General features: G+C 43.5%; 2 protein-coding genes across 4 annotated transcripts; one reads left to right on the top strand and one right to left on the bottom strand.

The window, feature by feature from the left end:
- Positions 1 to 1,166: 1,166 nt before the first annotated feature.
- On the bottom strand, positions 1,167 to 17,157 carry pogzb (pogo transposable element derived with ZNF domain b). Its single transcript, XM_088999715.1, has 17 exons — positions 17,083 to 17,157; positions 16,146 to 16,268; positions 14,963 to 15,105; positions 14,580 to 14,637; positions 13,869 to 13,979; positions 11,606 to 11,771; positions 11,374 to 11,519; positions 11,203 to 11,303; positions 8,572 to 8,718; positions 7,005 to 7,139; positions 6,722 to 6,924; positions 6,030 to 6,155; positions 5,884 to 5,943; positions 5,693 to 5,805; positions 3,855 to 5,459; positions 3,734 to 3,770; positions 1,167 to 3,543 (listed from the first exon to the last, which is right to left on the bottom strand). Exons 2-17 carry the CDS (start codon positions 16,258 to 16,260, stop codon positions 1,650 to 1,652), a joined length of 5,160 nt encoding a protein of 1,719 aa, XP_088855841.1. The 5' UTR covers positions 16,261 to 16,268; positions 17,083 to 17,157; the 3' UTR covers positions 1,167 to 1,649.
- On the top strand, positions 17,137 to 23,409 carry crdhl (cone RDH-like). 3 transcript variants are annotated; one of them, XM_088999732.1, is made up of 8 exons: positions 17,137 to 17,235; positions 18,161 to 18,389; positions 18,463 to 18,597; positions 20,371 to 20,562; positions 20,669 to 20,830; positions 20,910 to 21,029; positions 22,131 to 22,335; positions 23,072 to 23,397. In XM_088999732.1, the coding sequence occupies exons 2-8, from the start codon at positions 18,251 to 18,253 to the stop codon at positions 23,175 to 23,177; spliced, it is 1,059 nt and encodes a 352-aa protein (XP_088855858.1). In that variant the 5' UTR covers positions 17,137 to 17,235; positions 18,161 to 18,250; the 3' UTR covers positions 23,178 to 23,397. The 3 variants fall into 3 exon arrangements, with proteins under 3 accessions (XP_088855858.1, XP_088855857.1, XP_088855859.1); XM_088999731.1 differs by lacking the exon at positions 17,137 to 17,235 and having other exon boundaries at positions 17,955 to 18,389; XM_088999733.1 differs by lacking the exons at positions 17,137 to 17,235; positions 18,161 to 18,389; positions 18,463 to 18,597 and adding an exon at positions 19,895 to 20,032 and having other exon boundaries at positions 23,072 to 23,409.
- The last annotated feature ends 105 nt before the right edge of the window (positions 23,410 to 23,514 follow it).

Below are 23,514 nucleotides of genomic sequence, written 5' to 3'. Positions count from 1 at the left end.
TGCTTCAGAGGTCACTTTTGGATCTGGAGTTGGGTGATAAATTGTGGAATGAAACAACCAGATGTTTTATTCTGTGACCATTTGTCAACATGTGCATGTGAGCGAGATCTTTTCAATGTTGCCAAATCCCGTCCCTACACATTTTTTGTCAGATACACTGGTTGAAATTTCAGAGCCATTTCTAAGTTACAAAAGACAGGGTCAAATAAAAGGCAGCCAGATTGCAACAAGCACAAACGGCAACAGGTGAACAGCGCTACACTGACTGTGATTAGACGCGCAGATAATCATAATAATAATCCATTTTATTTCTAAGCGCATTTCAAAACTCTCAAGGACACTTTACAGTCACAGGATATTTTTTTCTGCGGGTGAGCAGCGGCAGCCACACGCGCCAGCGTTCACTCAACCCGCAAGTAACATAAAGTATGGACAGTTAGGGGTGTGCAGTTTCATGGTGAAAACAATTTTTGATTTTTTTTCCTTTTCTTTTCATTATTAAAGAAACAGAAATGTAAGCAATCTTCATAAGTTCAGACCATTTCTTGCTATGAATCCTTTTAACTCCTTCACTGCCAGACAATGTTCAAATAGGTGTCCACTCAAGTGCTGGGGTTTTTGTCATTGTCACTCGAATTCCAGGACCCACAGAATACACTGTATTGACTTTTAGGACTATATAAACATTGATTACAGCGCTAGAAGCCTTAGACTCTCTTCTTTCATCAGAAAAAAATAGTTAATCCCTAAATTATATGGGTCTGGAATTATATGAGTTTGAAATGGGGGCATCAGTACAAAATACTATACATATTGGTTTATATAGTGCAACAGCTGAAGCTGGAACAAAGCGCAAACATGGACAAAAGTGAAATGCTGTCCCCTCGTGGAAGGAATGGAGTTATCTGATCTCGAAATGGGGGCAGGTTAGCATTAGCTTCCAGTGAAACAGTCGACCCAGCGGAAATGCGTCTGGTGACATAAACACAAAGTACTGTATGAAGTGCTGCCGCTTCAAATGAAAATGCTTTTAATGCGGCTTGATCACCCCAATTACCACGGTAATGAAAATCTGGCTAGCTTATGTTGATCTACGAAGAACATGAAAAGATGATTGACAGTTGACGATCTACCTCATAGAAATCCTTGACAAAAGCCTGCAGCGATTGTTGGTCATAAAAAGATTTTATAGTGGAAAAACAGGAAATGTCATTCAAGTGTCGCATCGGCCCCGGCCACTATAACCATGTGACCTATGATGACAATGTCAGGTGACTGACATTCCTTATCCAAATAACAGAAATGATGACATCATGATTTTGACCTTTGACCTCATTGATCATCTTGCGGAAATTAGCATTCACATTTATCAACAAGTCCATGCTAACAAAGTCGCACTAACATTTACATGGAACATTGATTGGTCAGCTGTCCTTGAATGGGTGAGCTTTTCGCAAAAGTACCCTAGTTTGGAAGCTAGATGCTAAGAGTTAGCCTGGAAGGTTTGTCCGTGTGCTTCAACAAATTTCTCACAAGTTTAGAACATCAATTGAGAACGTCGCAGCAATGTTAGACACTTGGAGACTTTCAAGTCGTGCAGTCCTATTGGTTATCTGGATTTCGGTTCCTTGAAAGATCTGGAACAACCTTCAGCTCTGTTCCATTAGTTGGGGCTCATCTTGGTTTGTCTGCGCAGACTCAGTCCTTGTCTCCGTCCTCGTCTTCATGGTTATCTTCCACTCGTCACCGACTTCCTCTCCAATCATGATCCTGGTCTCCCTTCGCTCTTTCGTGGCCTCGTTCCTGTCCTCATTCTCCTTTTCTTCACTCTCTGCCTCCATTGTCAGAAGATGGTCTCCTTGGTCTATTTTGGTATTTAACCCTGGTTCTTCTGACTCCAGGATGCCTGTCTCTTTGTTCTCTTCCAAGGTTTTAGCGGTATCTCCATGTGGTTCTTCCGCCTGAACTTCCATCTGTATGTTGTCTTCACCTTTCTTTCGAAGTTTTATTTTGGTGTTCGCTCTTGGTTCCTCTTGAGTGTCCCCCTCTTTACTGTCTTCGGATTTCCCTGCAGATGTATGGTCATCTTCAGAGTCCTCCGCATCCTCTTTATCTTCCGCTTCCAAGACGTCTAAAACATCTTCAGAAGGCAGCAGTATATTTTCAAGTTTCTCCAAGAGCTTCTGCTGGTTGTCCTCTGGGTCGGGACCTTCCTTGGGGGAGTCTGTCGATGTCAAGACACCCGAAATCTCAAAAGCTGTAACCCACGGCTCCCGATGGTCCCTAAGGAGCGTCAAGGCTTCAGTTGTCCAACGGACTAGCATTTGAACGACGGTGTCTTGCACTTTTCCTGGCGCATCCACTTCGGGCTCCTTCTGGTTATCAGTGCTGAACTTGTTCCAACGAGCCCGGAGAAAACGCTTTAGAGCCGGTTTTAAGCCGAGGTCCAAAGGCTGCAGCAGGAGGGAACATCCATCAGGAATCACAGCCGGAAGAGTGCCCGAGCCGCTCAGGTGGCTGAGGGAAATGTCTCCCACGTGGTCGTGGTGCTGGTCCAACACCAACATGGACTTCCCGTGCTGAACCCGTCCACAAAGATATTGAAGCCAAATCTTTTGAGTCCAGACCTTGAAGGCAATTGCAGCGGATGGGTTCAGAGAAGTGACTTCAAGCACAACAAAGTCAGGCAGCGTTTCACCCTCCAGCGGTCGGCTGGTTAGCACCAAGGCGGGAAGCATGGTTCCGTCGGCCAGAGCCGACAGACACACGGTGACCAGCGGTTCAGATCCCGTAAATTGCAAAGCCTCGGCATGCAACTGCCGGTCCTGAAAGCTCCTGTGATCCACAAACAAGCATAACTCATCCACGACGGCGATTGAATTTTCGGGGAGGTGGTGAACCCGAATCACTCTATGAGTAAACTCCCTGAAGGACTGAGCGTTAGCTTGGAGAGCCAGTGGCAAGTGGCGAACCGCGGCTCGCTTGGTGTCAGCGGGCGATGTCGCGCCAAGGCGGTATCGAAGCATGAAGAGCACGGCCCAGTCGTACGACATTTGGAAGGTGTCACCCAATGCCCCGTTCTTGTTGAGTGCAGCCGCTTTGTGAAAAAAGACACTTTCACTGACGGGAAGCTGCTGCTCACGCTGGCTCAGCACCCAGGCCACCAGGTGGGCCTCGCCATCCCCCAGCACCTCAACCATTACCCGGTTCTTTTGTTTCAGTTGGTTTCTGGCTTCTTTCAGCCAGAATCGAATGAGCTTAGGTTCGGTGGCAAAGACCATGGAAGCCTGGCGTACTCCGCTGCACAAAGCCAGCAGCGCTACCCTCAGCTGGTGGGTTGATAGGAAGTCTACTCGCTCTTTGGGGGCGTAGGTGGCTGAGTGATCGCTGATATCTGCCGGATGATGCAAGGGGGGCGGCGAAGGCGGTTCCTCTTTCATACGTTGGCTTTCCTCAGGTTTGTCTGCGCCCTCGTCCTCAGAAAAGTCCAAGTCCTCAAGTGGGGCCAGGTGATCTTGGACGTTGTTAGACTCTGCCTTGCCACTGTGACACACAATTGACAGAGAAGTCAGACACCAAGAAGGCTAACACAAAGTAATTTACTGATCATAATCGTCCAAGGGGAAATGAAATTCCTCAATCGTGGACAAAGTTATAAACAGATCAATTAATTTAAGTTTGTCTGGGCGTCATATTGTGGACAACATTCTTGTTGAAGAACGGCTGCAATTACCTTGGTAAGTTCTCGAGGAATCCGACTTCTGGAAGGCCTGCGGAGAACAACGAACAACTTTAAGCAGCAATTGGCATTACCGCAGAGACCTTCAGATGACCTTCAATGAGGATGGACACACCTTTTTCAAGAGGTGAAAGTCCGTGAAACTCCCAGAAGCATCGTGGGTCTTTGCATAGTCCCACCCCGCATCCTATGCAGCCCGAGGTAACATCCTTGTTCCCTTTGCAATGTTGGCACCTCTTTGACGAGCCCCTAATATTGCCCATGCGGTGCCGGCGTTGGAGGCTTGGGTCGCCACTCTCTACCTTGAGTTCCCTGAGGCCGCCAAAGCTATCCGAGGTTTTGTGGGCACACTCAGCCAGCTGGACACCCAGCCGCTTGCGGAAATTGACTTGCGTGAAGAGGCCGTCTCGCACCCAGGCCGGCGGATTGCCTTTGCGACTCTCGCGGAGGACGATGAAGGCGTTGACCACGCTCAGGTTGACCAGGAACCAGAAGAGCGTTCGCCAGTGGCGGTCCAGCAGGATTCCACCGAGCGGATTGCAGGCCAGCAGCTGCTTGCAGATGTCCACCCCTCGCATGTTCTCCTGCAGAAGCCGGAACGCCATGGGCCGCTTTAGGGGATCCAAGCTCCCCGTTTTGGTCTGGGAGCGCCTCCATACCGTGTCCACTTCCCCCACATGGGCATTTGTGGATAAACAGCCCATCTCTTTGGTGTCCCTCCAGCGCGTAGCCATGACGGGACCTAAGCGTCTTTGCAGGAAGTCCCCGGGTTTATCCAGCCGGCCGTCCTCCCACAGTGCCGTCGGTAGGATGGGACTCTCAGGTGGGAAGGAGCTGCAAGTGTAGATCCCATGCTCCAGAAGCTTCTGCGCCAAAGGGACGGACGTGAGAGAGCTGGCCAAGAAGATCTGGTGGTTTTTGTTTTCCAGACCCTTGACCAGCTCCTTCACGACATCCTGGCTCGGCTTACCGCCGGACTCGATGAAGAGACGATGGCAGTAACCGGACTTGGAGTCGCAGAGCAGCCAAACCTGAGGGTGGCCCTTGGAGCTCTTGAATCCCAGATCCCCCTCCTGAGTGGGAAGCAGCGCTCTGTCCACACTCAGGCAGCAGTTGGGCCAGTAACCGTCCCACATGGCACTGCTCATGATGTCCAGCATGCGCCTAAAGACGTGAAATGGGTCGTTGGCTTTGCGACCGTGCATTAATTCGTCCGTGTCGAGGTTTCCAATGCGGATGTTGGAGGCCACTTCCTTGAAGCGCTCCAAGCTCATGGTGCGCTGGAAGGTGGGCCCATTGTCGTGATCGTTCCACGACCAGTATTGCGATTGCTCTGGAAAGTTCTGAACGCCCATCAGGATGCACAGACCCAAGAAACCTTTGATTTCTTGGGGGTTGACTGGAGCCCAGTCTCGACAGCCCGGGTTCAGGTAGCGGCACGTTTTGGCATGGGCATTGGTCTCTGTGGCTATCAACTCCACCAACGCCGCAGGGAACAGAAGGTTGAAGAAATCCACCGCGTCGCCGTTCTTCAGAAGCGGTTCTCGAGGCCCACAGGGTTGAGCGAACGGTGCAATGTGGGTCTTGGAGTCTGGGTCCTCCTCAGGACGTCTCCAACTATCGGCTAACCTCCAATCAGGATTGCCAACGGGCCCGTCCCCCTCAAGCACGCTTGGGGTCTCTTTCTCAGAACACAGCTCGATGTCAGGCTCGACGTACACTGCAAACAAGAAGAGTCTTGAAGAAACCTGAATCCTGGTGCACTCATTTTGTTTGACCTTCAGAAAAAAGACAGCTAACGCACTGATGTGCGGTTGTTTTTACACAAATGTCAGCACCTTTATTGGGGTACTGGACATGGGGACGTTTGACATCTTTGATTGATATCTACGTGATTTGGTATATATGCGAACGTAAGTACCCATTCCACTCCTCAAGGACGGCAGTGCTCACCTCTGGGCCGACACATGGCGCTGCCGTGCTCCGGCTTGGTGAGCAGGTGTTCGGCCATCCTGTCCCCAGATACTGACGCAAAGTCACAGCAAGAACAGACCAAGAAAAAGTGACTGAAACAAGAAAAAGGGCTCTGTCAGGAGCTACGTCACGATTGTCCAAAACTGGAAAAGACGACGGCCTCGTCTCACCAGGGGGGCGCCCGCCGATGCGCCGGAAGAAGCTTATCTTTGGAGCGCGGCACATGATGGCTGAAATCAGTAGGTAACATTCAATCATGAGCGCCATCCACGTGGCCCAACCTGATTTTTCCATCCCACGGTGGGAGCGGACTTACTGGATCATATGGGTGGCGTACGCGCGAGAGCAGCAGCTGCCGAAAGCGCACAGCAGGCAGCGGACATGCGTTGGGTAGTGGGCCGCCATGTCTTGCACGTCACCGCCGCACTCCAAACACCACAACCTGACACAATAAATAAATAAATAGGTGAGCTAGTATACAAGACAGCTGGACAGATAGCTATATAGATAGCTAGACTCTAGCTTGCGAGATAACTAGTGAGCTAGATAGCAAGCTCGCTATTTATTTTTGTATCTATCTAGCTATCTAGACAGATAGCTAGCTAGCCACAGACAGACAGACAGACAGACAGACAGACAGATAGATAGATAGATAGATAGATAGATAGATAGATAGATAGATAGATGCCAAATCTGGCATGAAATTCCACGATTCTTGCCAAAGTTCAACCCACAATTTCAAATTGTCCTAATGTAAACCACGATAACAGTCTTTTGTTTTTAACTTCAAATTTTAAAACTAGTTATTCATAAAATGGCGTGCGCATTCTGGCGACTTTCTGCTCTTGGTGTATTTCTTACCCCTACAATTTGTGGGGGCTTATTGGTGCAGGGGTAAAAAGCATTTTAGTTGCAGAGAACAGTGTGTCCGACATACTTGGCATTAAAGATGATTCTGAAAATAAATGCATGGTGGTAAGCGCGAGGGTGTATGGAACAGTCACTCACCTGCCGCTATCCGGCCTGGCTAGCTTCGCGGGGGGTGACTGTGAGGGGTTGGTCGGTGTTGGGCTCGCGATGCCGATATCGCTCTGTCGCTCAGTCTTGATCTTAATTGGCTGAATGAGGCAAGAGGGGTCCTGCAGGAGCCGAGCCCCGCCCCCTACCGACACCACAGGGACCCTTCTCTTGCCGTACATGCGAATGGTCACCTGCGTGGACAATTTTATTTTTGAATCAAGCTCAACCACAATGGCTCATGAAGGATCTCTATGCGGGACAGGGAGTTGACCTTTGAACCCAGCGGTAGTCCCTCCAACTTGGCGGGTCTGCGGACGCTGCGGTGGCGCTCCAGCTTGTGGCGCTTTCTATCAGCCAGGAAGGCGAACTGCAGGCGACACCTGCTGCAGTGGAAAGCCTGGCCTACCTGATATGAACACAAATCCGCAGGTGTCAGGTTGCTTTCAAGTAAAATATTATTTCAATTACATAAATAGATAGATAACTACAGACGCTCCCCAACTTACGAACAAGATACATTCCGAACGGTTGTTCGTAAGGTGAATTTGTTTGTAAGTTGCTTCAATGACATCATAAATGTTAATTTACAGGCCCTTTTTTCACAATTCTATTTTCGTTTTTTTGGTCCGCAAATGATGATTTTTCTTTTTGCCAAAAATTGTAATTAATTTTCACATAATTGTTTTGACTCAAATGTCATATTATTTGTTATTTAGTTTTTTTTAAACTTTGTTACTTCCAGGTTGAGTGAACACTGGCGCGTGTGGCTGCCGCTGCTCACCCGCAGAAAAAATATCCTGTGACTGTAAAGTATCCTTGAGAGTTTTGAGAGGCGCTTAAAATGAAATGTATTAGTATTATTATTATTAGTAGTAGTAGTAGTAGTAGTAGTAGTAGTAGTAGTAGTAGCAGTAAGTATGTATAAGGTTTGCATAAGTAATCTGTATTGGTTTGTACCGAAAAATAAATATTTAATAAAATTTATACTCTATAAAGATATGTACATGTACAACTGGAGAGAAAACTACAAGTTACTACAAAAATGTTCATATGTACTGTTGTTCGTAACTTCAGTGTTTGCAAGTAGGGGAGCATCTGCACTACTACGACTACTACTAATAATAATTTTTTAAAAAGTTAATGATGTGCTGATCAAATTGGGGCTTGATAGATCAGGAACTATGGGTCAGGAACTACTATTCCACCATGACTTCCTTGATCCACTGCTGAAAAGGACGCTTTGATCCTCTCCTCTTTCATCTAGAACTGCTCCGTGTCACAAGGAGGGTACAGCAAGTGCTGAAGAATGAATAATTATAATACATTTGATTTATAAGCGCATTTCAAAACTCTCAAGGTCACAGGATATGTTTTTCTGCGGGTGAGCAGCGGCAGCCATATGCACCAGTGTTCACTCAACCCGGAAGTAACTCAAATAGATAGAAAGCTAGCTAGCTAATAGATAACTAATAATAATAATGATGATAATAACAAAAATAATTGTATTTATAACTGCCTTTCAGAACTCTCAAGAACATAGCTAATAGATAGCTAGCTAGATAGCCAGCCAATTAGATAGCTATATCACTAATAGATAGCTAGATAGCGAATAAATGACTCTCTGTGTCTTTGTATTGTCATGTTATTTGTTATTTAGTTGAACTTCAAGATGGCGCCGCGAGAGTGGCTGCCTTTCCAGCAGCTCCTGTATTTTGTTTTTCTACTTCTTTCTTTCCTTTCCTCTCCCTTTCATAACTTTGTTGCTGTGAGATGTAAATTTCTCCAAAGCGAAATGAATAAAGGTACATCCAATCCAGTCCAATCTGATGTGTGGATACCTGGTGATGCAGGACGTGCTTCTGATAGCTGGCCACGTTCCTGCTGACTTTGAGGCAGAAAACACACAGCAGGTAGCGCGATTCTTTGTGGACACTGGCAAAGTGCTGCAGGACGTCCGAGTAAAAGGACGAGCGGTAGGAGCACACCTGAGGACAACCCAAATCATTACAATGTTGCATATGAGTGTTTTGAGTGAGAAAACCACTGCTGTGTGCTCCATCCCATCCTTTTGTAGTCAAATTAAATATGATTTCACAAACAAAAGTATTTAAAAAAAGTAGCTGACCGAATTGAGAATTTCAACCAAATTGGTCCTCCAGCCAATTGTCGCTTGCCCACCTACCAAGTGTTCAATAATTTACGCATATCTCAGAAATTTGATTCATTATTTTAACTCATTCACTACCATTCACAAATTTATTCGGGAATTGAAAATATGAAATAGATCGCCGAATTTGTTCGGCTTTTGTTTTTTTCTTGTTTGTGTGCTGATAAAGCACTGGCCATGGCCTCTGGAAAAAAATCCTTTCCACAAGGGGGCAGCATTTCATTTTTTTTTCTTCATGTTAGGGCTTTGTTACAGCTTCAGCTGTTGTTAAAGTGCTATATAAACTAATAGTATTAGTATTATTAGTATTATTGTTGGTATTTTTGGTATTATTATTAATATTAGTATTATCATTAGTATGAAATGCATTATTATTAGTAGTAGTTGTTGTATTGTTATTATTATTAGTAGTAGTAGTAGTAGTATTGTTATTACTATTATTAATAGTAGTATTGATATTGGTGTTAATGTTATTATTATTATTATTATTATTATTTTGGTAGTTTTGTAGTATTATTATTTAATATTATTGGGAGCCTTTTACTGAGCGAGTTGCTTGTTCTGTAGCCACAAAGGGGCATAAGTCTTCTTGTGCCGGTCCCAAGCCCGGATAAATACAGAGGGTTGTGTCAGGAAGGGCATCCGATGTAAAAGCTTGGCCAAAACAAACATGCGGATCAAACCTCTAAAAATGGAGGACACTGATTTGCTGATTCGACCCCTTGAAGGGAAAAGCCGAAAGGAAAAGAAGAGATGATGTATTTTGTACAGCCGCCCCCATTTCAAGCTCAGATAACTCCAAACCCATATAATTTAGGAATGTTTTTTTTCCTTTTCACAAAGGGGCAGCATTTCCCTTTTTTCCCCATGTTAGCTGTTGTTAAAGCGCTATAGAAACCAATATACAGGTAACATCCGACTTAAGACCAGCCTGACTTACGACCACCCGTACTTACAACCACGACCTGCAGACCCTATTTTTAACATTTTAAGAGCGGGAGTTTACGAGTCATTAAGCCTCCGAGTCTCTAATCAACATTTTGAATTGATTTTGACCATTTCCATTAACGATCGTTTGGTCGGAACGGAACTTGGTCGTAAGTCGGATGTTACCTGTACAGTGAGACCTCAACTTACAAACACCTTATCTTACAAACTTTTCGTCTTAAGAACCTCTAATTCATAAAAATTAAACCTTATAATAAGCACTATTTTCATAATACACACCCACCACGGCTGGCGGAGTGATCTTCGGCGGAAGCACACGACCGAACAGCGCTCCAGCCGGCGCTACTTTGCACACCCCCTCTCATTGAATGCACACGTCGATCACCTACTTGGAGCTTTTTGCTGATAATTTTACTATGATGGGACCGAAAAAAAAACCCACCAGTGGCTCGTGTTTAGCCCAAGAAGACACAAAATAAAATCAGAGTCGCTGAGAAGAAGGAGATAATTGAAAAACACGAACGAGGTGTGCGTTTAGTGGCCGAGCACGGCTATGCAAAGTCAACCAGCCATCAAAGAAGCCATCAAAGGTGCGTCTGTTGCAAAAGGTGTTTCCGTGCTCTCAAAGCGACAGTCTCGGGGAATCGAAGAAGTTGAAAAAAACACTTTATTTTACAGCACAGTGTATTTCTTTAATTACAGTCCTCATGTAATGTGCCTCTCTTTGTGACTTTATGATACAATGCAGTGTATTTCTTTCATTACAATACAATAGCACATTTATTATACATAGAATAAGGTATGTTGTGTGTAGTTTTAAAGCTTATTTAGTTAAAAACTATATTCTATGGAAACCCGGGAACGGATTATTCCCATTTTAATGGTTGCCTATGGGAATTTGTTTTTTGAGATACACACTTTTCACCTTACACACTCTGTCTGGGAACCAATTAAGTTCGTAAGTTGAGGTCTCACTGTATATGTATTGCATTGTATTTTGGACAGCCGCCCCCATTTGAAGCTCAGATAACTCCAGACCCATATAATTTAGGAATTTCCTCTCTTTTTTTCTAATGAAAGAACAGAGTCTAAGGTTTATGTAGTACTAAAACTAAATATTTGATGGTTCCTGGAATTTGAGTGACGATGACAAAAACCCCTGCAGTGGAGTGAACACATTTTTGCACGTCTACCAGTGATTGAATTAAATTCTCTGCATATTTATTCAAATATACATACATATTTATTTTTATAGCGCTTTAACAACAGCTGAAGCTGGAACAAAGCGCTTAACATGGACAACTATCATAGACAGAATTTAAAATCGATAAACGTGCAGGAGGCCACCCCCTACCTGGCAGACGTAGGGCATCTCTCCCGGCTTGTGATTGGTCTTCATGTGGTTTAGGAAGGAGGGCTCATTGTCAAAGGCCCACTCGCAGATGCGGCACGTACCTGCGGACACACTACGTTGTAAAGTCCGCCGTCGTTTTCAGTACGTGAGCTAAACTACAGGATGATTTACAAGAGGAAGGGGAGGGTCCGTGAACCCGCTCGCGATGACCCTGAAGATGAACGCCGCTGGAAAACTGGCGGAAGCAAAAGGCACACATCTTCTGGTCGTCGCCTCCTCTTATCAGCGACGAGTGCTGAAGCGTGTGCTGGACCAACCTGCGCGACATTTTCCTGACGTCAACGCTGGACGACTCCTTGAAATGCGATCAAAGTGTGCCGTCACCAAAGCGGCCGAGGCATACCTGAGGTTGTCGCTAATCGCGCGCTCACAAACGCTGCAGTTGAAGGCATCATGCGTGTACTTCCTCCTCAGAGGCTGATCGTCCCCGGCTGTACCATAGTAGAACTCGTCCACGCTTAGGACCACCCTAGCCGGCGCCACGCTCGATGAGGACGCTGAGACAGGAGCTGCCGAATTGACATTCGCGCAACGTTAAGTTAGCTTTAGGACGGCGGAAAAAATCATTGGCACCGCGCTACCCACTCTCGAGGACTTGCACACTGCAAGAATTCAAACTAAGGCGCGGAAAATCCTACTGGACCCTCCGCACCCTGCCCACCACCTTTTACAGCTACTCCCCTCAGGCAGGCGCTATCGATCCATGCGCACCAAATCCAGCAGACATTTAAACAGCGTCTTCCCCCAAGCCATTAACTCTTTGAACTCTTCAACAGTAGCCAAAATGGAACTGTATAGTGCCACTTAGCAGTTTTTTGACGACGATACTAGTGCAGCGTGTTCTAGCGGAAACAAATTCCTTGTGTGTTCTACATACTTGGCAATAAAGATGATTCTGATTCTGATTCTTTAGCAGCGTCTGAAACTCGTGACAAAAAGTTAGCGGACACCAGGGTAGACAACTTCTGAAAAGTTGCTTGCCCAGCCATTAAGTTGCCTGCCCCATTTTTCACAACTTGAAACATAATAAGACGACTAATCGCAAAAAAAAAAAAACATTGTTGCAAAGACAAACGACACCATTTTTTTGTTTCCTCACTGACATCAGAAAAACGTTTTATAGCATCTAAAGTACCCAAAACACGCAGGCTGATATTTTTAGTCAAATTCAAAACACCAATAAAAACGAGTTAAAGTGCCCCAAAACTACTTCAAAATGACCCCGGAAATGGCGAGTTTCAGAAAGTCCCGCCCCCTTTTTCGTGACATCACGCCAGGACATCTTGCCTTGCTCGAGAATCAAAACATTGGCTTCAGATTCGGAGAGGGTGCTTTCTTGTTACTCGTCCAGTTATGAATATGATTCAAATAGTTCTGAAGAGGAAAGCATAAATGTTTGCAATTGATTAAAGAAGTCCTTCCATATCATTTTGAGGCGTCTGGACTCCAATGTAGCTCCCTGAAAATGCACTAGATGACACCCAAGCTCCGTTGGAAATGGGCTGATTTGTCTGCTGGGAATTAGTGTCAACTAGTATCAAATAATAGTCTTGGTGCAACCACAATGATTCACCATCGCATTATTTATGTGTTTTCCTTCTAATTTCGCCATCAACAAGGATCAACACGATGTTTATAGACCAAACAAAGTACCCAAAATGCATTGTGTGTCGCTTTCTCGGTCAGGGCCGTTCCTTTAGTGACGTCACGTCAGCAATGGTCACCAACTCGAAAACAAGACTTCCTGAAGATTCAGCACGAGTCTTAAAACGTAAACTATAGCTATATGCCGTGGAATCTTTGTAAAATACGCTCAGTAGAAGTCATTTGAAGTGATTTTACAAATTATGGACACAAGTTGTCCGGAGGCGTCGGTTGTCCTTTAAGGATTAATAATCACAATATATAACAGAACAACACTTTAAAATGTACCTACCACAAATGCTCCCTTGCTTAAGTTTTGGTAAATATCCCTTGCTGATGATTTTTCACCAGTTGTCGTTTGTCCATACACTGTTCGGCATTTTGCACAATGCAATGTGCACAATGCGTTGCGTCGTCTGCTAAAACCACGTGAACTCGTCTTTCCACGATGCTTTTAATGTACGTTTACGTTTTGTAGCGTCATAAATTTTGTTAGCTTCTTTTGAATCTTTCTTCTGGGGCTGAGGTTTTGGCTTGATTCCTAACCACGTATCCATTTTTATTGTGTTCTCTGTGGGTCTACTTAGGAAAATGATATGCAAATGCACCCGGAAGAATGAAGTTATTCGCTGCAGGCTTCTGATTGGCTGCCAAGTATGCAAATTGCCAAACGAACCGAAATTCCAAAATTTCCAAACCGAACGAAGATTTCAAAATCGGAATAAAGCAAACGTTTGATTTGAAAAAAAATCTTTCGGGTTTTTTTTTTTTCCTTGAAAAAGTTGTCGGCCACCCGGGCGGTGACGTTCTGTAAGTTGTACGCCCGATGTAAAAGTTGCACGCACCGGGCGTCCGGGCAGACGTTATTTCATGCACTGGCTTTAGTACCGCTCAATAGCAAAAAAAAAAAAAATGGCAGCTAACATTAGCGCTTGAGCAAGATATGGGGGGGAGGGACCGACCTTGAGGCCCCTTGCTGGTGTGGACGTACAGCTGGACGGGAGCTGCTCCTGAGAGGACGAGGCCACGAGGGATGGTAGAGGGCACTCCCAGGGCAGGCCGGACCATGGGTGCTATGACGACAAGAAACAGTGCAAAAAGTCTACAGATGCTCCCCTACTTAAGAACAGTGCGTTACGAACAACGGTTCATACGACCATTTTTGTAGTATCATATGTAGTACACGCTGTCTCTTTGTGCTGTCACATTATTTGTTATTTAGTTTTTTTTTTTACTTCAAGATGGCACCGCGAGAGTGGCTGCCTTTCCAGCAGCTTCTGTATATTGTTTTTCTACTTCTATTTTTCCCTTTTCCTCTCCCTTTCATCCAATTATTATATTATTATTGTCGTTGTTGTTGTGTAATGATGATCATTTTATGTTCATTATTATTATTATGATCACTTTAACTCATTTTTATTGGTGTTTTGCATTTGACTAAAAATATCAGCGTTTTTTGGGTATTTTAGATGCTATAAAACATTTTTCCGATGTCAGTTAGGTGGTGTCGGTTGTCCTTTAAACATACATTCCATCCAAAATATAGCACTGAAGCAACTTACAAACAAATTCACCTTACGAACGACCGTATCTTGTTCGTAAGTTGGGGAGCGTCTGTACACATTTTTTTTGAGGGGGGGGGGATTGGGGGATATGACAGTGGCAAAACCTACAGGGTTTCTGCTGCGGGTTGACAATAAGTGAGGGTCCAGGGGATGGCAGCGGCAATGCCTAAACCCGAAAACACACACACACACACACACACACACACACACACACACACACACACACACACACACACACACACACACACACACACACACACACACACACACACACACACACACACACACAAATACACACAAAAGTTGCTTGTGCTTGTTTGTGAAAGTCTGTCATATAATGAGAAAAAAAGCTTTTGACTAAATGTGTAAATGAATTTTAAAGGGGATAAAATACAGTCAATAATCCAAAATAAACTACAATAAAATACAATAAAATAGATTTGAAAAAAATCCAGTCAGGACTATCATGCTCTTTGTATGGTTTTGAGTACCTGGGGAGTGACAAGAAGGGGTTGTACCCCCCCACTGGTCTGTGTCAGGATGAAGGATGGGGCCTTAGACAAGACAGGGGTGGGACAGGTTGGAAGAGGTTGCAGCGCCGCAATTGTCGGTTTCAGTGATTCCGACAATGAGCCTAAGAAAGACAAACACAGTCAAGACCAATGTCTTCATTTTCACTAAGGCTGCCATTGTGCATTGACCATATTCACTGCCAGACGATGTGCAAAAATGTGTCAGGATTTTTGTCATTGTCCATGGACCCACAGAATATTGATTTTTCGGACTACATAAACATTCAATTCAGCGTTAGAAACATTAGACCACAGGTGTCAAAGTCAAGGCCCGCGGGCCAAATCCGGCCCGCCACGTCATTTTTTTCGGCCCGCGAAAGCAAATCAAACTTGTTAAATTCCATGACGATTGCTAAAATCTGAGCCAAAATTTCATATTTTTGGATGTCAACCACAATAAATTCTTGACTTCAGATTTGAAAACGAGTTATTCATTAATTTGCTGTGTGCTCTATATGTAATATTTGAAGGGATTTAAACATTCTAATGGGTTCCCCAAATTCATAACGGCCCTCGAGAGGAAACCATAACTACAATGTGGCCCGCGGCAAAAAATGACTTTGACACCCCTGCATTAGACTCTCATTAGTTAATTCCTAAATTATATGGGTCTGGAGTTATATCATCTTAAAATGAGGGCGGATATCCAAAATACAATACCATACATAGATATTGGTTTATATAGTGCTTTAACAACAGTAGACGCTGGAACAAAGCGCTAATATGGGGGAAAAAAGGAAATAGTGCCTCCTTGTGAAAGGAAAAACACATTGCCAGAGGCCATGGCCAGCGCTTTATCGGCACCCAAAAAAGAAAAAAGAAAACCTCAAAAAAAATTCAGGAATGGCGCACCGCATCATATTTTCAATTCCCGAATAAATTTGTGAATGGCAGTGAATGAGTTTAAGACAATATTTTGATCGCAGAGCCATTTTTTATTTTAAATCAAGCTAATTGTTTCATTTTGAGAACAGTCATGTACTGTGATTATATTTATTTGGAATAATGAAGTCTGTTAATTCATTCCACCTTTTTTAGGTCACCCTTTAAATTTCCAAATGTACTCCACCGCTTGAACGAGTGAATGTTCGCAACGTACTACCTGGATCACAAGCGTCCACGTTGTCGTCATTATCGTCTTCGTCCACGCCATCGTCCACCTGCTGCCACGGTTCCAGCTCTTCTTCTTCACACTCCATAAACAACTGCGTGTCCATGTTGCTATCTGAAACCATATCAAGCCATCTTCCTATTAGCATACGCTAAAACAGAATATTAATAATAATAATTTATTTCTGTGTGGCTTTTCCCTTCAAGGGGTCGCCACAGCGAATCAGTGTCCTCCATCTTTAGAGGTTTGTTAATAATAATAATACATTTAATATTGGACTCCAGTCAGTATTTCCAGTTTTGGGGTTACGTGCAGAACAACAAACTCGTCATCTGCCAATCTGAGGCCAATACACACACATAGAATGAGAACCAGAATCCAAAACGAGAACCTTCATAGAAAAACGTCCGAAGCACCATTACTCCGACCAGACCGAGAACATACTTGTGGTTCAAGTCAATACACATATATGACTGAAAATACAGAAGAATGAAAGAGTCTAATTAATTAGTTGTTAATATAGGCTAAAATAAACTCAAACTCAGCGAACAAGAGTGTCGGCGTTGCCCTAAACTGTAATGTGTGGCGGCGACTGCAGGGGTCACTGCCTCCCCCGTCCTTGTCTATCGTGATGTCTTATTGTCTTTCTTCTTCGGTCTTCGTTTGCGATGTCTTAAAACGCACCCGCCAAGTGACCGGAAAGAGGAGACAAACTCCCAAGTTTGACCAACGCAGGGGGACATAAAGGGTACTTTGCTCTTTTCGGTTCAGTTTGTTTCGTTTCGGCTAAACGGCGTTCGGGTGGCCAAGCACCGCCCCTCTGATACACGTTCCCTCTGTGCACCCACCCGGCGGCGTGACGAGATTTTGCGAGACAGGCGGACATAAACAGACCAAGTGGAATTGAAGTGAGCAGAACCGCCTTTACCTGTCGTGGAACGCAAAGCTCCAATAAAACGACGGCTCGACCAGCCAAAGAGCGCGGCCGGACTGCAACAGACGAACTCGAGGGAGCGGGACTTCCGCTTGATATTTTGCTTGGGTGTCACAGATTGGTTGGCGAGGATGGCGTCACTTCCTGGTACGCGGCATGCTCACTTATTGATGCACAATAGCACGAAAAAGCACGCAGACTAAACAGAACAGAATTGACATATTTTTTATTTTTCGTTTAACTTTAAAATTATTTCAAGAAAAAATACATTCGTTGGTAATGTCGCTAAGGAGACAAAATTGATTAAAATCAGCGTGAATACTATGAAATAATGTATATCATACATGTTAAATTTCAGAAATCATAAAACGGGAAATGTTTGTACTTGCGACTCTGTGGTGCGTGTTCAAATAATGTGAGCCTTACAAAAGTGTAAATTATAAATAAATAAATCACAAAAATGCTTTCATTGTTAATATATACATTCAATTAGTGTAAAACGGTAGTGTGTTTTGTTTATTATATTTTCTTTTGTTTCACCTTACAAATGAAATGTCTGCAGTGTGTCAATAGTTGCTTTATAAAATAGAGTATTGTATTTTGGTCAAAATCGGGAGTCTCCCGACCAAATCGTGAGACATAACATGTATAAAATACATTAATTTGTAATTTCTCTAGGGAGAAGACATAAAGTAAAATCATTTTGAATACAATGAAATACGAAATAATGTATTTACAGTAGATAAACACATGGTATCCTCTTTAACAGGAAGTCATGTGTTCATTTCGCCTGTGTGTTTTTTTTAATCCGATCTAATCAGATTTAAACTGGCTCCGCCCACTCCATGTTTTGTCTTGGCTCACTGGCCTGCACAGCAGAATGCAGCAATCTAAAAGGCAGAACACTCGTTCCACCGGAACACTCTATGCACCTGCACAGAGTGTAGACCAGAGTATTTTCTGGCCCAGAACACTATTTGGACCAAAACTTTGTGGACCCGAAACGGTGACGATCAGACCATTCTGTGTACAGGAGTACTCTGTTGACCATTACTTTTTTTTTTTTTTAAAGAAGAATACTGAAGACTAGAACACACTGTGGACCAAAGATCTCAGTGGACTGGAATACTCTGGGGAGCAGAGCAGTGCATCTACGCACACAATGCCAGATGATCCTGGTTTTCTGGTCCTGCCGTGGCCTGGTGTTGGGTCAGAGGCTGAAACTGAGGTCGAGGTTTCGGAAGGACAGGGAGTCAAGCTGCTGCGGGGAGGCGCTCTGCTAGGAGCAGTCCTGGTTTTCTGTGAGAAAAAGCATCAGATGCGTGTTACCAATAGAATTGGCTCATTTTATTAAAAATATGTGTGTGCGCGCAGGTGTGGCAGCGTTGCGCAGGTGGATTGGCGGCGGCGTTTGCCGCAGTGGTGAGCGCCAGGATGGGAAGACCGCGCTGGTGACGGGCGCCAATACGGGCATTGGCAAGGAGACATGCAGAGAGTTGGCGAGGCGAGGTGAGCGGGTGGGGGGGAGGACAGCCATCTTGGGAAGGATCTGGCAGGAAGTTGTCACTTTGAGATGACATCATCATCTGTGATGTCAAGTGGATCTACTCACGCGCGTGCATCATGACATCGCAGGTCAGAGTTTGTGGTTAGGCCCAACAAATCCGTGTAAGCTGATTAAGTGGACGATTACTTCCTCTTGCAGTATTTAATACTTAAACGGATTATTACCTCCTGTTATACAGATGACTAGTCGAGGTTCTGCAATGTATACAGTGGTACATGGGCGAGTTTTTGCTTTGTGTTGTTAGTCACAATTTGAGTTCTGAGCCAGATTCGACTAACATGAAAAAAACATGTCGATGTGGAAGTGGAAAAATCCAAGTTTCCGGTTATGATTGTCATGACGATCAACCACCATTAGATGGGAGAGTCAGATAGCATAGCTTTTGAGTAGAAGATAAAGAGTGCGGAGTGACTCTCAGCTTATTGAATATTTTTGAATATTATTGAAATTTATTTATTCTATCATTCGTTAATTCATTTATTCAATCATTTATTTTTTTGTGAATTTATTTATCCATCCATTTTTAATAAATTCATTCGATAATTTATGTATTCATACATGTATTCGTCAATTAATTAATTCATTCATTCATCTATTTATTTATTTATTCATTCGTTAATTCATTGATTCGATCATTTATATATTTGGCTATTTATTTATATGTCCATTTTTTTATTAATTTGATCATCTATTTATGTATTTATTTGTTCATTCATTAATTCATCTGACCGTTTGTTTGTGTTTATATTTATGTATGTGTGTATGTATGTATCAGTGACGTGCAGTCAGTGGAGGCAGGTGAGGCAGTGCCTCACCTGTCATGGAAATATCAAATGAAAAAATAAATTAAACAGTTAGATGTATTTAGTGATTTGTACTTTAAAGTTCTTGTCCATTTAACTTCACCGTTTTAGGATTTTTTTCAAAATCGCAGAATTTACCGTTCAAATACCAAGTAGAGACGAGCGGTGACGTCATTGATGACGTCAGTGCCTCACCAGCCATGAACCTCACCGCACGTCACTGGTATGTATGTGTGTGTCTGTGTGTGTGTGTGTGTGTGTGTGTGTGTGTGTGTGTGTGTGTGTGCGTGCGTGCGTGCGTACGTACGTACTGGATTGGATTTGCCTTTATTAGTCTCACAGTGGAGAAATTTACATTACATGTATGTATGTATGTATGTATGTATGTATGTATGTATGTATGTATGTATGTATGTATGTATGTATGTATGTATGTATTGAAGGGGTGGAGGGCATGGACTTAATTTAGTGGGGGAAAAGTGAGTGGAAATTAAGTCCTGGAACATATGAACTTGGTAAAGGAAGGTGGAAGCCAATGTGAGTCCTTTGGCAATGGTGATATGTGTCCCCTTAGGCCAGGGGTGTCAAAGTCATTTTTTGCCGCGGGCCACATTGTAGTTATGGTTTCCTCTCGAGGGCCGTTATGAATTTGGGGAACCCATTAGAATGTTTAAATCCATTCAAATATTACATATAGAGCACACAGCAAATTAATGAATAACTCGTTTTCAAATCTGAAGTCAAGAATAATGACCTTTATTGTGGTTGACATCCAAAAATATGAAATTTTGGCTCAGATTTTAGCAATCATCATGGAATTTAACAAGTTTGATTTGCTTTCGCGGGCCGAAAAAAATGATGTGGCGGGCCGGATTTGGCCCGCGGGCCTTGACTTTGACACCTGTGCCTTAGGCGCTCGCGTAGTGATGGCATGCAGAGACCTGTCTCGGGCCGAGCAGGCGGCAGAAGACATCCGCAAGTCCACGGGCAATGGCAACGTGGTGGTCCGACATTTAGACCTGGCCTCCCTTTACTCGGTCCGTCAGTTTGCCAAAGATTTCCTGGACAGCGAGGATAGACTGGACATTCTCATCAACAACGCCGGTATGGTCCTTCTGTCTCACCATTCCTGTCTCGTTGTCAGTGCCTCAAGATGTCTGCCTGTCTAACTGTTTCGTCTGTCCTGCTGTCTCTGTGTGTTTGTATTCAGGTGTTATGATGTGTCCCAAATGGCTGACGGAGGACGGCTTTGAGACTCAGTTTGCCGTCAATCACCTGTCTCACTTTCTTCTGACCAATCTGCTGCTCCCGAAGCTGAAGAGCTCCACCCCCAGTCGCGTGGTAACCGTTTCATCCATCGCCCACAGGGGAGGTGGGACATTTGACCACTTACTTTTTTCTGACTGTTAACTGACGTTTGAGTATTTGTTTGTTCCATATTTTGCGTTCAGGTCACATCGACTTTTCCGATTTGTTCTTCAGCTCTCGTCCATACAGTCCGCTTCAGAGCTACCGGCAGAGCAAGCTTGCTAATGTGCTATTTAGCAGAGAGCTAGCACGGCGCCTTCGAGGTCAGACAAACACAAAAAATCAGTTTCATTTTTCTCTCCACACCTCCTAAATATTTATATATGACAACAAAAACAGATCTTATAAATAAATAAATAACAACAACAATAATAATAATAATAATAATAATAATAATAATAATAAATTTCATTTCTAAGCGCCTTTCAAAATTCTCAAGGACACTTTACAGTCACAGGATATTTTTTTCTGTGGGTGAGCAGCGGCAGCCACGCGTGCCAGCGTTCACTCAACCCGGAAGTAACATAAAATGATCATCATTACACAACAACAATAATATTAATATTAATAACAATAATAATAAAAATATCAATAATAATAATCCATTTTATTTCTAAGCGCATTTCAAAACTCTCAAGGACACTTTACAGTCACAGGATATTTTTTCTGTGGGTGAGCAGCGGCAACCACACGTGCCAGCGTTCACTCAATGCAGAAGTGACATAAAATGATGATCATTGCACAAAACAAAAATAATAACAATAACTACAATAATAATAATAATAATAATAATAAATTTCAACGCGCCCTTCAAAACTCTCAAGGACACTCCACAGCTGCATGACATTTCCTCCGTGGGTATTAATTTTTACTATTATTATATCTGTGTATTATGTATATCTGTTAGCAAATAGCTAACGATGTTCAAAAGACATTTTCAGATGCTAATAGCGATTGTCATAAATTCAAGCTAGTCCATGTTTGCCACTTTGGGTTTGCCAACACTAAATTTAAGATTTTTTGGGGGGATATTTTCCACGCCGGATGACTTTCCCATCATAATCTTTCCTTTGCCGAGTTAATTTTGGAGCCGCGAATTGCTAAATGATACCAAGCGCCACTGGCTATCAGTTCAAGACATCTTTCAAGTAATTTCAGTTATTTATTCTTAAATACACGAAAACGTCTGGAAACGACTTATTGGCGAGGCGTTTTGATAAATTTCATTCAAGTGTTAGTTATCATCTTTCTAGATTTTTGGGGAGTAGCTGAAACTAAGGTGAACCCGTGCTCAGCAGACCTAGCATCTTTGTGCTACATTACCTAGTACTCTCCTGCGTTGATGCTGTGCATTTGACGCTCAGGTTCCGGAGTGAGCTCATTCTGCGTACACCCCGGCGTCATCCGGACCGAGCTGGGCCGCCACGTGGAGGGTTGGTTCCCTCTGCTGGGGGTGTTATTGAGGCTACCGGCAATGCTGCTCATGAAAACGCCACGCCAGGGAAGCCAAACCAGTTTGTACTGCGCCATCACGCCGGGACTTGAGGACCAATCAGGGAGCTACTTCAGGTACATGTGCCAGTATCAGTAATGTCAATGTGCTTCAGGTGTCGTTCGGAATCAATATCGTAGTGAAGGGAATTCCGGCTCTTTTGACTCGGCTCACTAAAAAGACTCTATCTGTCTATATAAACCCATCAATTTTTCTAAAAATAGATGGTTTGAAAGGGGAGTAAAAGAAGCTATTCTCATAAAACAGCAAAATCCTTCACTAAACCGGCATGAGCCCTGGTGAGGTTCAATTTGTATCGTTCGTACAACCTCTGTTGGCAACATAGGCTTAGTTATGCTGATGAGGTGATACCAGATCAAATGGGGCAGTCAGGCCAGTCATAGACCTCATCTATTTTTAGAAAAATAGATGGTTTGAAAGAGGAGTAAAAGAAGCTATTCTCATAAAACAAAATAATCCTTCACTATACCATACATCAATCTTAAGATTGATAAAAGTTAAATGTATTTATTCTCTTATTTTGAAATCATTCTTACCCACTGAAATAAATGGAAATTCCATCAAATCCTTGCAGCCTTATTCTTACCCCCCGAAACAATGGAAATTCCCCCCCCTCCCCCAAAAAAAAGAAAAAGCTGAAAGACTTCTTGAACAGTCCTTGCCGTCGAATATCAACCAAGTCAGTTCACTCTTAGTATGAAGTCAAGTTATCAGTCAATTGAAAGTTGCCTACTCCCAATCTTCAAGAAACAATGAGAACGCCATTTTCTTTTGGTTACTTTGTGTGTTTAGCGACTGCGCCGTGAAAGAAGCGGCACCGGAGGGACGAGACGATGAAGTAGCTGACAGGCTATGGAAGGAGAGCGCGCTATTGGTCGGAATCAAAGATACTTGCTGAGCTGACCATCTTTTGGAATGATATGACCTCGCTCCCCGGGAGGCATCTCGGCAGCTAGCGAGCTCGCATGCCAGTTTGGGCAGCCATGTTGCTAATGTAGCAATGCCGTATCACGAGTTGCATTCAATTACGATATGTAAAGATTAGAACTCAAGTTAAGATTCTAAATTAAGATGAAAATATGTTATGAAAACATCTGAAACTAATAAAAATAAATATTTGAAGAGCAACTGTATGATGTGAAATTTGTTCACCCGGAAGACAAAGCAGTCAATGGACTCATGAAAAATGACTCAAATTTTCAATATTTAAAATGTGCATTGTTTCTTCAATTAAT

The sequence above is a fragment of the Hippocampus bargibanti genome, linkage group LG06 (assembly GCF_051943395.1).
Source record: "Hippocampus bargibanti isolate YZ-2025 linkage group LG06, ASM5194339v1, whole genome shotgun sequence".
Taxonomy (NCBI): domain Eukaryota; kingdom Metazoa; phylum Chordata; class Actinopteri; order Syngnathiformes; family Syngnathidae; genus Hippocampus; species Hippocampus bargibanti.
This window is presented reverse-complemented; position numbering and strand designations above follow the sequence as displayed.